General features: G+C 35.1%; 1 protein-coding gene across 6 annotated transcripts in view; it reads right to left on the reverse strand.

Annotated features, from left to right (window-relative positions):
• Positions 1 to 732: 732 nt before the first annotated feature.
• The window catches only part of PTPN4 (protein tyrosine phosphatase non-receptor type 4), a 105269-nt gene continuing 89046 nt past the window's right edge, over positions 733 to 16955 (reverse strand). For all 6 annotated transcript variants that reach the window (XM_026665478.2, XM_087950290.1, XM_087950289.1 and 3 more), the window contains 8 exons: positions 15370 to 15536; positions 13309 to 13399; positions 13168 to 13229; positions 12751 to 12897; positions 10809 to 10937; positions 8328 to 8476; positions 6763 to 6898; positions 733 to 4165 (listed from right to left, as the gene is read on the reverse strand). In XM_026665478.2, the coding sequence (XP_026521263.1) occupies positions 4079 to 4165; positions 6763 to 6898; positions 8328 to 8476; positions 10809 to 10937; positions 12751 to 12897; positions 13168 to 13229; positions 13309 to 13399; positions 15370 to 15536 (968 nt within the window). In that variant the 3' untranslated portion in view covers positions 733 to 4078. The remainder of the gene's footprint in view (positions 4166 to 6762; positions 6899 to 8327; positions 8477 to 10808; positions 10938 to 12750; positions 12898 to 13167; positions 13230 to 13308; positions 13400 to 15369; positions 15537 to 16955) is intronic.

Here is a 16955-nt window from a genome sequence, read left to right on the forward strand (position 1 = left end):
AGATTTGTGAAATCTTTATATAAAGCTGTTGATGAAAGCTGCAGCATGATTTTAGGGGGAGGGGAATTAAAATAGTAAAATATTTTGGCCTGCAGAGTACATGGTGGACTTTATTGTTTCTATAATGGCAGATAATGCTGTAATTTAACATAGTCCAACTTTTATCCTAAAGTTACTTGTCCAAATGTTTCCATCAACTATACCAAGAACAATTTTCTTCACGTACTACTACTCCTACTAATAAAAATATAGGGGCATGGTTATTTTAATGCATCTGGAGAGATCTGCTTCTATGCTCACAATATTCAGCAATAAGCAAATGGTGAATGGCTCTGTTACTAGGGATGCATATTCCACTCAGATTTGGAGAGATTTCTCTAATTGGTGCAATTAGTCAATTGTATTCCTCAGAAAATGGCTATGGATATTTTATATTTAACTTGGTATAACCCCATCACCCCGAAGCCACACAACTTAAATAGCAAAATAAAACAAAAACCTTTTTAACAAGTCTTAGAGTCCTAGATTTCTGCATGAAACAAATTTTCAAAAGTACCTTAAATAGTTATAATTTTCAACATTTAAAAAAAAAATACATTGGCACAAAACTATTACCCTATTGCTCTTATTTACAATGAAAGCAATTTGAATTAGAAAACAGGAAATGTTACAATTTTTCTCCCCAGTTTTTTTAGCAAATAGTAAGAAAATATTTCTCCATAAAATCCGACATCCATAACACTTATCATTTTATATGATATTATGCCTGAAACACATTTTCATGTTTTATACAGAATGAAACACATACAAAAATATTTTTCTTTTCAGCTTGATGCAGATCCTCATAACCCAATGCAAAGCAATTAGCAGTATTAATTTTTAGGTCATATAAAATATTAGTAAAATATTAATAGCATAGTGGGCAGATGTACTTTGAATATTCATTTCAAAGACATAAAGATACTTTTATTATTCCATTTATCTAATTTAGACATTTAAATTTCTTTAATTTAATTTTAATTAATTTTGTGACCCTACCAAGGAAATATAATTTCAAAATGTATTTGTTGGCATGGATTAGTAAGTCTTAAATCAGCTTGGAGGTAAGACATTAAGATGGTTAAAATTTCTGTCTCTATGTTGCATAAACATACCAAATACCAAAATTTTGCTCCAACATTACTGTATCTTGGTGTAGCAATGTTTCTTGTAGATTTAAATTACCTTGGCAACCAACAAATCTGAGTGTATGTACAATATTAATAATACACATTGCTGAGCCATCCGATTTTTCCCTTCAACAATCTTACAAAGAGACAATTTATATATTTAATGATCTTACTATTGCACATATATATTTGCAATAGTAAAATCATTAAGTGGCTTAATTAATGGTATAATAGGTATAATAATTTAATATATTTTAACTTGTTCCAAATGCAAACCAATCTTGCAAATAACCAGCATGATGGTATAGCAATTAAAAATAGTATCTAAGTCAACACCCACTTTCCAGTTACAAAGCTTCTTTTTAAGCAAACATGACTAGATGTACGTTTATTATTTGCATTTACCAAAAACTAGCAGTAGTAAGAACGACCACTGCAGACATTCCATTAAAAGGTTTACATTGCTTACACCAATGTGTAAGACAAGTTTAGATGACTGCAGACCTTCGATGCCTGTTCCCACATTGCACTTTATTGTATGAAACTCCTCTTCAATCTCTTATTTCTACAGATAATAACAGTCCATCAAAAGCCTGTGGATCTTTCCGTTATTTCATCTACAATAATCTTGATTCCATCACTCCCTTCACTTTCACTGCTGTCAGAAATAGAAGTGCATTTCGCATTTGCTTCAGTTTGTGAAAACACAACTACATTTCTACAGATTGGAAAAAGCTCTTTTAAGAATGTGGTAGTTTTACAAGATTCAATCTTGCTTGAACCACAAGATGGGTAAAAAAAGAATAGCTGATCAGTTCCTTGATGGTAGTACTGTGGTGTGCATGTGTGTGTGTAGGCAATAAAGAACTATTAAAGAAATATGCTAGATTTGGTTTGTGAAGAAACAGTACTGCTTAGCTTACAAACCTATTTAAAACAAATGTAAAATATTTTGTTAACTCCTTCATTTCACATCATGGCATAGGGTTATATAATAACATTTAAACTAACTGGGAATTTCCTCAATGCATCATAGTTGGATCGAGGCATCATGTACCTACAGTACAGAAGTTTCTCCTATCCATGGAAGACTCTTAATCTAAGGTGAGGGATTCCTCTGTGGAAGCAGTTATGAGAAATAGATACCTCTATTTCCAGCCCTCTACAAGTTCTAAGAAAGTACAACTGACAGCAGGAAAAGGGGATTTGGAGAAAGTGCCTCCTGATCTATTGACATATCTGTAAGTTTCTCCCACTACAATATAAGAGTGTGTGTGTGTGCATATCTATACATATACACATACATGCTCATTCACTCTCTTTCTATACATGCACACATACACACAAATGCATTTTATAAACTTCATATTCTCATTCCATATTCTGCATATCTCACTTTAAAAAAAAACACCTGGCAGCAAATCAAAATATTTAACTACAGACAGATTTAAGTTCATAAAGAATTAAATTGTCAATGTAAATAGGGAAGGATTATTCATTGCCTAGTGGGTTTTAACTGCCTAGAAACATTTCTGAACGAAACAAAAAACAAACCTATATGCAATCTGTTCAGCTACTGCTAATTCCAATGGTATATGCCAATTCCTGAATAAATTATCACAGAAAGACCTAAAGAGCTTATCGGAAAGCTCTAGGGGACAATGATAAAACTTCAATGAAACATTTTTCTTTTTAAAAAAAATATAAACATCACTTAAGAAACAACAAACATGAACTTGGAGAAAAATAACTACGATAGGGAAATCTCACCGTAGATCTTCACATTTCAAGCAGAAGATCAATACAATTAAAATGTTATATCCTAGTCAAGTTACTACTTTTCAATGCGAGGGAAAAACAGAACAAATTCTAAATCAATACATTGACTTTCAATTATAAATTGCTAGCAGTTTACCAGTTGAAAGGAATGTGTCAGAATTTCCATTTCAATTCATAGCAGTAAACGAAGGTTATATACTTAATAGGCTAGAGTGCTTTTGCTACCCACAGTAAATGTACCCATAGGTACTTATAGAGACAAAAGGAACAGCATTTAGGAACAGTATTTTTGTGACCCCTTACTGTACCATATTCTAAGCACCAAGGATCATATTTCAAAATGAATCTAATTATGATAGCTTCCCCTTGAGGGCCACAAGTCCCTTGCCATTAAGACATACACTGTAAGTCTCAAGGCACTTAAGGGGTTAAGACAAAATACACACATTCATTCCCATGGGTAACCCATCAATGTTTCAGAACAAACTGGTGCTATAATCTGCTGAGAAACAGAAACAGAACGTAGTAGTACAAAGAATGTTCATATACCAACTAAACAAAATGTTGGTTCAGCGGGCCACTATGCAGCTATTATTGGGTTAGATCATACTGCAGCCTTCCATTAGTAATCAGGTTAGGTTCTAGAAGGGCACAGGGAAAAATGTGCTGTTTCAGTAGGCAGTGTTAATAATAAAAGAATATTGCTAATATTTCACCAAAATAAAAGGTAGCAAATAACATGACAACTTTTGCATTGGAAGAAATAGCTTTGCATGTATTGTGGTAAAGAATGAAAGTATTCCAAGCTTCTTTTTTTTCCTTTTTCTTTTTTGTAGTATTTCGAACAAAAGGGCTATATGGCACTGCAACCAAGTCTGGAAAATTATCCAGAACTCATGGAGTTCATTAATTCTGTGGCTTGTTTGAAGCAAAGCATGAATGGAGTCTTTCAACACAGAAAAATCATAGTGTTTTAGAGACTGATTTTCAGTTTTAACTTAAAGTGCAATAGTGCTGAAGTCCTTTTCAGTTCTTCATTATTTTCAGACATCATTTATTTCAAGAAACATTATAGCACAAGTACAGTTTGTGTCTTATGTAGAATATTCTCTGAAATCTTCTTTTGCTTCCTATTTGTTCAGTGATGTCTTTAAAGGTCTAACAAGTTCTTCTTTGTATACTTTCAAAATAGCCTCACAAACAAATCTGTATTGACTCTGGGGGGAAAAAAGTGAAATTATTTATATGGCAAAATGAAACATTTTAAAGATTAACAATAAACTTTCAAAATACCAATTGTTCAAAATATTTAAGTATCTAAAACTCTTAACACCAATGAGAAATGTAGTATTCAGAATCTAAATCCCATATTCCTTTTAAGAAGCAAATCTGAACTCTTCCACCTTTGAATGATATTCTTTGTATATTTTATGCTTAATACCTTATTAATTACTCTTCCTGATTAATAGAATTAAGAACTCTAGTTTCTTTAATATATAAAAACTCTACTTATCCTGCTATTTGCTGTATGAACTACTTTCCAAATTAAAAAAATAGGCTAATTACAAACAAAATTCAGGGTGTTTGTACTATATTTTTTGATATTTGCAATAATATAATTTTCATCTGTGCACAAAAATCAACTTTAATTATGCCAGCATAAAGCATTAGCTCATCATGATTTCATTAGCTAAGTGTTGCTTGATTAACTAGACTAGTTTTTCTTTAACATTAGTGTAAAAAGCCACTTGTTGTTCCCTTTGCCATCTATCCTGAAGGTCATTACATTGCAATATTCTATAGCTTTAATGAATAGCACTTTATTCCAAGACCTAACTTTTCAGATTTTAATTTGCATATATTAATTACTGATACACTAATGGTATGTCTAAAGTCATTTCATTATCAGTTAGGCAGCAAATAACTTCATTAAACAAACAAATTAAACAAACAAGCAAATCAAGTAAAATATGTGATTGTGACAGGGGAATCTAGAAATCTGATTCAAATACTGTACTGATTTTAAAATAAGAACAATGAAAAATAAGATAATGCCATCTTGTGGATATTGTGTGAAAATGTGCACATTTGCAAAGGAAAAGTAAACTTAATTCTGATTCTAATTTTATTAGTACCATATAACTGAAACAACAGTGTACTAACTTATTCATATGTATTTACTTACAAGATATAAATGGTATAGTACTGATTTTGTATTTGTTATGTGTGTCTTTTTCTCTTAAAACTACTAGTTAGTCAATAGTATCTAGTAAACTCTTTGAATTAAAGCCTATACTTCTATGATGACATGTTATCCTGAGCCAAATACTATAAACATAAAGGAACACACACCATAAGAAAACTGTGAGTAATACAAGCAGCCAAATAGGATTAACATATTTTTCAATTGTGTGCAGAAAATTAGGTTGTACATTAGCCAACATTTTTGCTTTTAGGAAATTATAGGTAAGCTGCAATATGAGATACATGGTTTTTTTAAGATTAAATTCACCAGAGTATAAGAATCTGGCAGGCCTTCAAATGTGAAATCTTGCTTAATATGCTTATATGCAAAACAGAGTTTCATGTCCATGGTATGAATCCATACAAACAAAAGCAATAGCCCATATTTGCAGCTGGACTTTTCTGTCTTCATATGTCTTTTTAAAATCTGTTCAACTGTTAAAACTGTGATGGCACATGTGAGGGAACACGCAGAGCCCTCTCTCTGGGCACGCAAGCCGTTGCCCCAGCTCAACTCTGCTGCACCTGTGCTTGCGCGCCTCCCGCCAGCCAGCTGGTCTTTGGGTCTCTGCCGTGCATGCATGGGGGCGGGGCACACACGGGAGTCACAGGCATGCACGTGTGCGGGGGCTTGCATGTGCATACGCAGGGGGTGTGGGGAGGTCGCAGGTTGCATTTTGGGGATGCGCACGCACTTTGGCCGAAAAGGTTAGCCATCACTGTGTTGGAAGAATGTGGTATGAAGCAAAGAATCTGCAACAAGAGGGAGAACTGGCAAAAATTCAAATGGATCATCTTGGGTAAAGAAATTTTTTGTTCACTTACATCTGTTGTCTTAAGACAGTATCTTTTTACCATATGGGATTGCATAATTAAGAAAAGGCTTTGGACTATTTAATACAAGTCTGATTGTGCAACTGGTTTTAACATGATTTAAAATCATTATTTCAGATGGTCTTTTCTGGAAGAGTTAACTCTGTATATAAAACTCAACTGTCCTGCAATGCAGTATAAAACAACTATCCATAACTTATAACAGTTGGTATTATGAAGATTTGCACAATCAGCTGGATGTTTAGATTGCATTGAACACTTTTATCTACCTATCAAGACTTTCTGAAGGACCTGGGAAAGGCAGATATTGTTTGATGGTATTAAGGATATTGTCACAGCCTGTAGGTTGTTCCAGGTAAAGCTGCCCTGTGCAATTTTCAATGACAATGGTGTTCAGATGGTGCTCCAGTTGTTTCGGAATTGCATCCAAAGCACCTATTACTACTATCTTTGCTTTCTTTTGCCATCATCTTTTTGAAAATCTTTGTATTTTGTGATTTTCTCCCCCAGCTATTTTAATAACTATTGTGATTTGCTTAAGAAAAACATTGCAAAATCAGGTGCGATCATGTGATCCTTCACTTAAAAACTTCAAGACTCAACAATAAATTTTCTAGTCACTGTTATGGTCAAAAGTTGAGCACTACTGTAGACTGGACTATAGCATTCCCTTCCAACAAAAAAATATGGTTCCTGGTATGTTATCGGTAATAGTTTATTCTGTTTAGCAACTTACAGGTGTTTGGATCATCATTGCCCTTTGATCTCTCATTGTTCTTACAATATCCAAGGGATAAACAGGTTGATTACATTCAATAAGACACATTGCTGTTTCCATTGTAATAAGAACTCCAGTTCGTCCAATCCCTGCACTGCAAAGGAGAGAAAGGTTATTATTTTCAAATCTCATACTTTTAAAATGTTTAAAATAGTTCTATAATATATATAAAGGATATACATACATACATACATACATACATATATACATACATACATACATACATACATACATACATACGGTCATAATTGTCCCAAAGGTGCTTTTTCAAAGAAAAACAAGAAAGTCCAGTTGCCTTTTGAAAAAGCACCTTTGGAGCATAAATTACCACTAAAAATAATTTGTCACACATTATAGTAGATTACTTTGGGAAATTTGTAACTCTGAAAACTAAACACTTTAAAAAAGTACAATTGTGTTGAGGGTTCCATTATTTTAATAATGACATTAATTTCATAGCAGCTAAAATAATCAACCATAGTAACATTCCTATACATGGCTCCTTGTGCACACACACACACACACCTTGGCTTTTCCATTAGATCAAACCTCTTCCAGTCTTTCCCATTGCCTGGCATTCTTATTTGACCACCCTGATGTGAAAAAAATTCTATTCTGAGGATGGGCTTTTTGTTTTGCTCCAAAGAAACTAAACCCTCCTTCAGCGTCTTTCTTCCCAATCAGAGGTGGGGGAGGGGAGATAGAGGGACATGGAGCTTGGGCTCCTGTTTGGTTTGCCTCATTTGTTTGAGTCTTCCTTTAGTGGGAGATATTTTTTAAGGTGGGGGAAAGCAATTGCCTGCAGACTAACAATAGGATGTGTGTGTGGGGTGGGTGGGTTTGCTGCTGCTTTTATTCAGGAAAAATCTAACAAAGGGTGGAAAGAGGTCCAAGGAGAAACAAGGATGAGCAGAATGGCACATCTTACTTGGGCTCACTTTGGTTGGAACCTTTCCATTCAATTCCTGGAAAGTTTTACTTCTGCAGATGTAGCTGAGATGCATTTTGGCACGTCCTCACTCTGGAGCTGCTTGCCATCCTATAAGGCAGGCAGGCTGCAGGGCCGCTAAAAAGGCAGAGACGGGAGATAGGCAGATAAAGGGAATTGGAGACAGTCCCCTGCCTTACTGAGGTTCAGGGCTGGGAGGAACAATACCTAGTATGACTTGGATTGGGATGGGTACTTGTTTAATGATCCAGGATTCTCGGTTAACAGTAGCAACAGGGAGTAGCACATTGCCATCCATATCACATGATATCTCACTTTATGATCACATTGCTTAGTGACAGAAAGTCTGGTCTCAATTGTGGTCAAAGGTTGAGGACTACTGTATCTAGTGCAACACAGGATACTCAAAAGTAACCAAGGAACATATTATTGACTAATTACCTTATTTAATTGCTTATCTCAATGTCATCCTAACTTTTGTGTGTCTCACATCATTAGTCAGAACATTGCACAATGAACTAACATTATCAGCACTGGAAAAGAGGCCACAGGAATTTCCATAATGACAGAATACCTGCAATGAACAATAACAGGTTCTTCTTTCCCAGCCCTTCTTTTCCGGACAAGACATACAAAATCTAAGAAATCACTGGAATCATCAGGAACTCCATGATCAGGCCATGCTACGTACTGGATCTGAGTGAGTGGACGATCCTCATTTTTCTATTGAGACACAATATTTTCTCTAAAATAAATAGGCATTCAATATTCTCCTAAAACATACTTAACTTTTGAAGTAAATTCCGCACCAGTGCTTTAAGTTATTAGTGTCATGTGGCATATAATGACATGACATGAAATGAAACGCAAAATCATGGAAAGGATAAGGCAGAGATTATAACAATTGTAAATTATAGAATTGTAAAACCAACTATATTGTTGAGCTGATTTTAGATAAGAATTTATAAAGCTCCCTTCAGAGATAAAACTGAAAAATTAGGCCTTGGTATTCATAGGAATTGCATACCAACATTCACACATGAATAACAAAATCCCAGTTAAAAACTTATTCAGCCTATGGGAACAGAGATAATCAAGTTCTGGAGCACTTCAGTGTTTCTAGAGTTATGAACATCTTGAAAATATAGTAACTAGTATATGACTTGGAAAGTAATCAGCTGAAGGTCCATTGGTTGGATCAAGGAGGCAGTGCTGGACAGGAAGTAAGCCATTTTCAGGTCTGGATGGGGGCAACCAGGATTGCCAAGGGTACTCTCAAAGGCTCTGAAGGCAAAATATCTCTGTGCTCAAACAGAAAGATATGCATGCACCTTTTCACAGATTACTCTGCTGAGCAGCATTTCCTCTGTCCACAGGTTGAAGGCCTTTTCCATTTGTTTCAGATGGGAAGTGGACAAACAGAACAGGGCCTTATGGATAATGGCTTTCCTCTTTTTTTATGAAACAGAGAACAGAGTCAGTGATTTTGTAATGCTCCAAAGCAGATGCTGTGCTCTTACATCTACATCTACTTTTCAGCAGAGCATTTCCAAAAACCTATCATTCAATTATTGCAGGAAGTACAAGACCATATGAAGTATGTTGCACCTTAAAACTTTCATATATGAAAACTGAAAAAACTGTAATAAATGGAAAAAAAATCAAACTTTGAAAGCCCCCCTCAGATTACAGGTAGTCCTCAACTTATAACCACAATTAGGACCAAAATTTCAGTTGCTAAGTGACACAGTTAACAGAGTCATCACTTAACTAAAACTGACTTTACATCCATTTTTACTGTGGTTGTAAAGTGAATCACCATAATCACTAAGCAATTCACTCTGGTTGTTAAAGCAAATCTGGGTTCACCAATTTATTTTTGATTGTCTAGAGCCAGCTGGGAAGGTTGCAAATTATGAACACATGAGCACAAGATGTGGCAAACCATTGTAAATGTGAGCTGTTTGCCAAATATTTAAATTTCCATTTTTTTCAAGGCTATCATAACTCTGAACCGTGATTAAATGAATAGTCATAAGTCAAAGACTACCTTTCTCTATGAGGTCCTGGTTATAGTTTCTTTAGCTTATGTCTAAATCTAACTCTTGTACTGCTAATATGAATGTGCTTTTCTTGTTACTGCTACCATACTAGGACTTGTTCCACGGACCGGTGCACGTCCGCGGACCGGTGGTTGGGGACCCCTGGTCTAGAGCCAGCTGGGAAGGTTGCAAATTATGAACACATGAGCACAAGATGTGGCAAACCATTGTAAATGTGAGCTGTTTGCCAAATATTTAAATTTCCATTTTTTTCAAGGCTATCATAACTCTGAACCGTGATTAAATGAATAGTCATAAGTCAAAGACTACCTTTCTCTGAGGTCCTGGTTATAGTTTTTTTAGCTTATGTCTAAATCTAACTCTTGTACTGCTAATATGAATGTGCTTTTCTTGTTACTGCTACCATACTATTAGTAGATGTGTTTAAACATCATTTCTTATTCTTTAAAAATTATTTTTGGAATAAATAGCAAAATAATTAAAATCTAATAATGATAATGATAATATTGACAATACAATAATAATAATGTATTATTATTCCTTTGTTTGAAATAAAATATTAGCAATAATATGCTAATGTTTTAGAATTCTCTCCATTGTGACAGGGAAAAAAAGTTAAAATGATATGGAAGAAATGAAGTTATATGGCGAGTTGACTTCCAAGAGTAACACTGACTAACAATCGAGAAGTAAACAATACCCCAATCAAGGAATCACCAACTCAGACAAACAAACTGACAGTAAACAACAGGCTAATAAGGAACCAGCGAGACCATCCCACCAACACCGACAGTACAAACCACTACAACAACTCCATTTCTAGAAGTGATGATGTTACTTAGTTTGATAATGAAATGTCTACAAGAAAACAACCAAATTCAGAGAATACCAAGGACCCCACAGTTCAACCAGGACCTACAAATATTCTTTTCCTCAGTTGCATTCAATTAATGGATTTCACAAAATTGGATCAATTAAACTGAATGTCTCACCTCCAAGTTAAATAATGTCATCTCTCTGAAGACATAGGCAGGATTTCCTTCTTCTGAATGACAGGTGACTTGGAAATTCCCATATAAAGAGCTTCCGCCAGGCTCTGGCCAGTATTGATGACATTTTACCTAAAGTCAACAGATGATTATTATTGCTATTATGGTTCATCACATAATCAGCTACGTTCAGACTGGATTTGGTATTTTTATCCACCTATCGAATCCTTCCCAGAGACCTGGGATAGGTAGTTTGTTGGGGTTAAAAATACCAGGATGTAAGCAGTTCCAAGTAAAGCTGCTTTTTGCAATGGACTAATGTAATGGTTGCAATGGACATGATTTTGATGTTATTTTTATTGTTACTGTTATTGTTATTACTACTACTACTACTACTACTACATACAAGTAGTCCTTAATATAGAACATAACTGAATTTATGTTGATGATGCAGGTCACTTTTAGAAACTAGTAGTATAAAGTAAAAATAAAAAAATATATAGTAATGCAATTTTATATTCCTCAGATGATCAATCCTAGTGATAGCCGTGTTAGATTTGGTTTAACTGGATAAGATTCTTTCATATTTTATAAGTACATTTAATATAAGAACACATGCTTTTCAACCTGTTGGAAACTGATTGACATTATTATTAAGTATCCTCATAATACTGATTATTTCTTTTTCTTAGCATTGCTTGCAAGTCCAGGGTTGTTGTTGTTTTTTTGAGTATTGATCTATTGATTGCAACAAGATTTCACCAATCAGCTTGTCACCCAAGCCTGAGCATCTCATGGGCTGAGTGGGACTGGTCCAAAGTCACTCAGACTGCTTTCATGCCTAAGGTGTGGCTAGAACTCACAATCTCCTGGTTTCCAGTCTGTTGCCTTCATCACTACACTAAACTGGTGCTCCATCACAATATAAATGAATTTGATATCACTAATTTGTTCACTCTGCAACATGTTGCTCAAAGCAATTACTAATAAATGGAAGACTCAGCATAAAATATTATTAAATGTAGGATGTATAATCATTCATATTCTTGAAAAGGTTAAAAAAAATAGACAACTAGTACTGGTCTTGGCCCCCTCCAAAATCTTCTAAAAATACAATAGCATTTATTGTCTTTGTCCAAGAACTAACTCAATACACTACGAGTAGGTTAAAGAAAAAAAAGGCATTATCACTTGTAAAAATGATCTTTAATAGGCCAGAACAAAATCTTCTCTGAACATACAAGTTGCAGTAATATATTAGAATTCTCACAGGTAAAAATCCTTATTTTTTGTTTGATTCCAGAGGAATTTTTTGTTTGATTCCAGAATATTCAATCAAGACATAAAGCTGTAACTAATGCAATGTCTTAAGATTCCTTTTTGAACTAAATGGCCTGGCTAAATCTTTTAGCCATGTCCATATATTTTAAACCTGAACATTCAGAAAAGAAGTTTCAAACTAACTCATAACTTGTTATTTTAAACTTATTCTTAAACCAAGAATTAGTTTTCCATTTTTAAGACTTATTTCATTTATACTTAATTACTTAATTTATAATTTATTTTGACAACCTTCCTGGAAATGTATGGTATGAGTCCTCTTTTTCTAGTAATGAATGTTTCTTAAGAGTGAATAGTACATAGTTCTAAACAGTATACTACAGCAATTTATCTTAACATGGGATCATGGAAAGATAACATTTCATTTTTTCCCCATTTTAATGTAGAGCTATGGCATACCATCATAGCACTATTATAAAATGTGATCTATGTTGCACAATTTTACCTAATTCAATTTGAGAAAATTATTAAAAATGACCAACACCAATATTTAATCAAGTAATAGTTCAATCTCAAATATTGACAGTTTAGAAAGAAATTTTTTTCAAATAAAACCCAGTCTTTTGGCATCTAGTAGTTGTAAAAGTTACAATTGAGGACTTACTCTGCCCCTTTCCACTTGAGTAGTTAACATAACAACCATCGAAGAGCTTTGTTCCCAGATCATCTGCCAAAAATCTGGGCAAGTGTTGGGCAAAGGACCTTGACAGGCAATGTATTTATTGATTATACTAGAAGAAGGAATTTCCATCTAAAAATAAAGACATTTGCAAAAACCATTTAGAAATGTCAAAATTTTACATGCTCTTAATTAGATCAAACTTCATTTCAAGAGAAGGCTAGAAAATATATTAAAATATGTACAAGAGTTTCTGCATCTATAGTGAATGCAGGAACTTTGACCACTGTGTAACTTATTGAAGTAAATTAAATAACTATTTCTATAGTTTTACATATAAAACATTGAGCTACTTTACCTTGGAAACAAAAAATAAAAGAAAAAATATAAATGCCAACTCACATTTATATAATTTGCATTGATGTAATCTTCATTACTGTTTAAAATGACCCGTGTAGCATCATCTGAAATAAAGATAAACATTTAATTTTCCAAATAACAACTAAAGGCAATTTGTTTACTTACACATAAAATAGTACTTACAAGGCGAAATGTCTCTGTATCTATTTTTGGAAATATTTTGAGGTAATTTGGCACATGACATTGTCATCCCAGGCTTCTTCCTATAAAGTTGCTAAATAGCAACAGATGATTAGATAACAAAAACAGAATTTCAGTAATGAGACAGCATGTACAAGTAACATAACAATTCACAATATGTTCCTGCCTACCTATATATTATAAAGTAGATTTATTTATTTATTTGTGTTTATTTATTTTGCATTTAAATTGTATTGTAAGTTAAAGGTAAAGGTCCCCTCGCACATAAGTGCTAGTTGTTTCCAGGTCTAGGAGGCGGTGCTCATCTCCATTACAAAGCTGAAGAGCCAGCGCTGTCCGAAGACTTCTCTGTGGTCATGTGGCCGGCATGACTAAATGCTGAAGGTGCACGGAACGCTGTTACCTTCCCGCCAAAGTGGTCCCTATTTTTCTACTTGCATTTATACATGCTTTCAACTGCTAGGTTGGCAGAAGCTGGGACAAGTAATGGGAGTTCACTCCGTTACGCAGTGCTAGGGATTCAAACTGCTGAACTGCCGACCTTTCTGATCGACAAGCTCAGCGTCTTAGCCACTGAGCCACTGTGTCCTTGCACTGTAAGTTAAAGACCCTTAATTGTATGAAATAAAAACACCAATGGTACAGATTTTTAAAAATACAAAAATAAAAAATGCCATCGGTCCCTGAACACTTTAGGACAGTGGTGGTGAACCTTTTCGGCACCGAATGCTGAAATGGGAGCATGCGCGCGCACCAGAAAACGGAAGAGCAGCTTCCTGGTGCACACATGTGCGTCGGCCACATGGTATTCTGGTTTGCACATGCAAAGACTAGCTGGCTGGCACGTGCATGCGCGCCAGGGAGCTGCTCTTCTGGTTTCTGGTGCTCCCACATACGTGAAAACCACCTGGCCAGCGTGCATGTGCACGCTGGAACCAAGAAAAGCAACAGGTGATGGCTGGCATGCCTGGAGAGATGGCTCTACGTGCCACTTCCAGCACGTGTGCCATAGGTTCACCATCACAGCTATAGGAATACCTGTTTTAAGTTGTTTGTAGATGCCAATTAGGGATGAGGCCAACCTAATTTCAGCCAGGAGACCTTTCCAAAGGCCAGCACTCTCACTGAGAACTCACCTCCTGACCTCTATCTCTTTCACTTCCTAAAAGTGGGGACCCACTAGTTACTTTTTTTGAAATTATCATATAGTTTGGGTTGATTTTAGTTGGGAAAGGTGGTCCTAAACGTAGCCTGATGTTAAAGGCTTTTAAGGTTTTACAAATTAAAACTAACATTTTAAGTTTCACTCAGAAGTTTACTGATCCACAGAACAGCCTTGTGTTAGTGAATTCATGGGCTGCTATGTTCTGGACTATTTGCGGCTTCTGAATGGTTTTTAAAGACAGCTCCAAGTACAATATGTTACAATAGTCCAGATGGATGGCAATACCAGCATGAAACACTGTAAGGTCCTCTCACACAAGATAGGACACTATTGTAGTATTTCTCTCTGTTCCCTCCCTTTCATCTGAACAGATGTGGCTTTTTCGCAATGTCAGATATTAAGAAGAAACAAATGAACAAAACTGAAAGAGCAGTCCTGTAAAAATAAACTATCCACCTCTGCCTTAAAGCATACAGTTTAGATTAGACCAAGGTAATATCTAATCTACATTTGCAGATCTACATTTCCATATATTTTGCAATGGATACAGATATTTATATAGCTTTGTAGTAACTCTGTACTCAATAATAATATTATTATTTTATTCAATTGGGAATGTATAAAAATTAGCTAGGGAATGTTCAGAGAAAGCTACATTTATTAAAACGTTTGTCTTCAATGTGGGGACTTAGATTAATTGGATAATTATGCTATCCTAAAAATTAAAAAAAAATCTAAGAAAATAATTTCAATGAAGCAATGCAAATTGTTTGCCAGGTATTCCTTAACCTAAATTGAACCTGTGGCTTTTTAAAAATCCAAAATTCTCAGGTAGGAGGTGCACAAACAAACATAAACTCTAGAAATACATTACTTACATCAAACTGAGCCAAGACTGTTCCAGTGATAAGCCCTTCTGCTTGCTGAAACATTGATTCTCTCAGAGCATTGTCATCCTGGTGAATTCCATCAAGTGGGGACTTGTCAGGTATGTACTGGAAATCTGGCTCACTTTCTAGCTTTTCTTCTACTACTTCGTAAACAGCTATAATAAACCAAAAGTAGCAGAATTACTAAGACAAGGAGTCAAATTGTATTGTTTGGAAACAAATATATTTAGGTACTGCTTTTATTGAAAACATGACATTACAGCATGGTATACAAGATCTAAGTATTGTGAATAAAATTAGGCGTGAGGACACCGATTAATTTTTGTTAGGATTTAAGCGGTCCCTTTTTGCAGACAACTATTAGCATATATCGGTACAGGAACTTAGAAACATGAGCTTCAAAATAACATGAGAATCTATTTTAATACTTTACATGAGAAACCAACTGCCTTTGGATTTTTTCCAACTGATAGCCAGCTGGCAGAATACTGCTGAACTTTTTGTCTAAACTGGTCAGATAAGAACTGGTGCTTGAGCTCTTTTTCCACCTTTCTTCCCCATTTCCCTTTCTTTGGATATTCCATTTTAGACTGGAAACTGGGAGACAGTGACTGATAAGCACTAAGCTAGAAAGCAGGAGTCTGTGAGTTCAAGTTCCATCTTAGCCATGGAAGCCAGCTGGGTGACTTTGGGCCAGTCACTGTCTCTCAGCCCAACTCATCTCACAGGGTTGCTGTTGTGGGGAAACTAGAGGAAGATGTGTTGGATATTGTTCCCCGCTTTATTTATAAAAATGATAAAAGGTGGGATGTCAACAAACACATTTGTATATTGTTCTTGAAATATTTACTATTCTTGGAACTTGAAAAATGCTCCAAATAGGGTCAGCATCTACATCTCAGATCCTGACCTTTCTACAGGTGGCCCCTGATTTTGATCTGTAATCAAGTATCCTGATACTAAGGAACACAGGATCTTTCTCCGGCCTTCCTCACATCAAGAGATTCCATATTAGGGTTTACTCATGAGTCACCACTAACTATCAGGGAGCCTCCAGTTACTTCTTCAAACTTCTCTGCAAAGCAATAATAAAGCTTACAAGATATAAACTTTTGACTGACAAAATGATTTACACTATTTAGCCAGATGCCATTACTCTAGATCTATATTTATATATAGACTCAGTCTTTATCCTCAGCTAAAAAAATACTGGAACAAACGAGACATCACTCAGATTATCGGGACCTATGGGACTCCAGAGTCTTTGAGAGGCTCCTTGCAGCCTTTCCAACTATGAAATCCAAATGACTTGGGCTTGCTCAGACTAACTTGTGAAATTCAGAGTAAGTCATCACAGAAGGAATTATGGGCTAGGTCCAGTAGAAATTCAAATATTTCAGGTAATTATTCTCGCTATATCCTTATAGTCTTGAAATCTCTTCAGAGGATTCCTTTAAACCTTTATAGTAGATCTAGGAATCACACAGTAGAGAAGCATCACCTACCCAAGATTTGAGCAGGCGAAAAGAAAAGATGTCATTTTGCTAGATTTCATGGTATTATCATTTAATAAT

This window comes from Notechis scutatus, chromosome 1 (assembly GCF_049901735.1).
Source record: "Notechis scutatus isolate UNSWTSFEM ecotype Mainland chromosome 1, rNotScu1.2, whole genome shotgun sequence".
Classification (NCBI taxonomy): Eukaryota; Metazoa; Chordata; class Lepidosauria; order Squamata; family Elapidae; genus Notechis; species Notechis scutatus.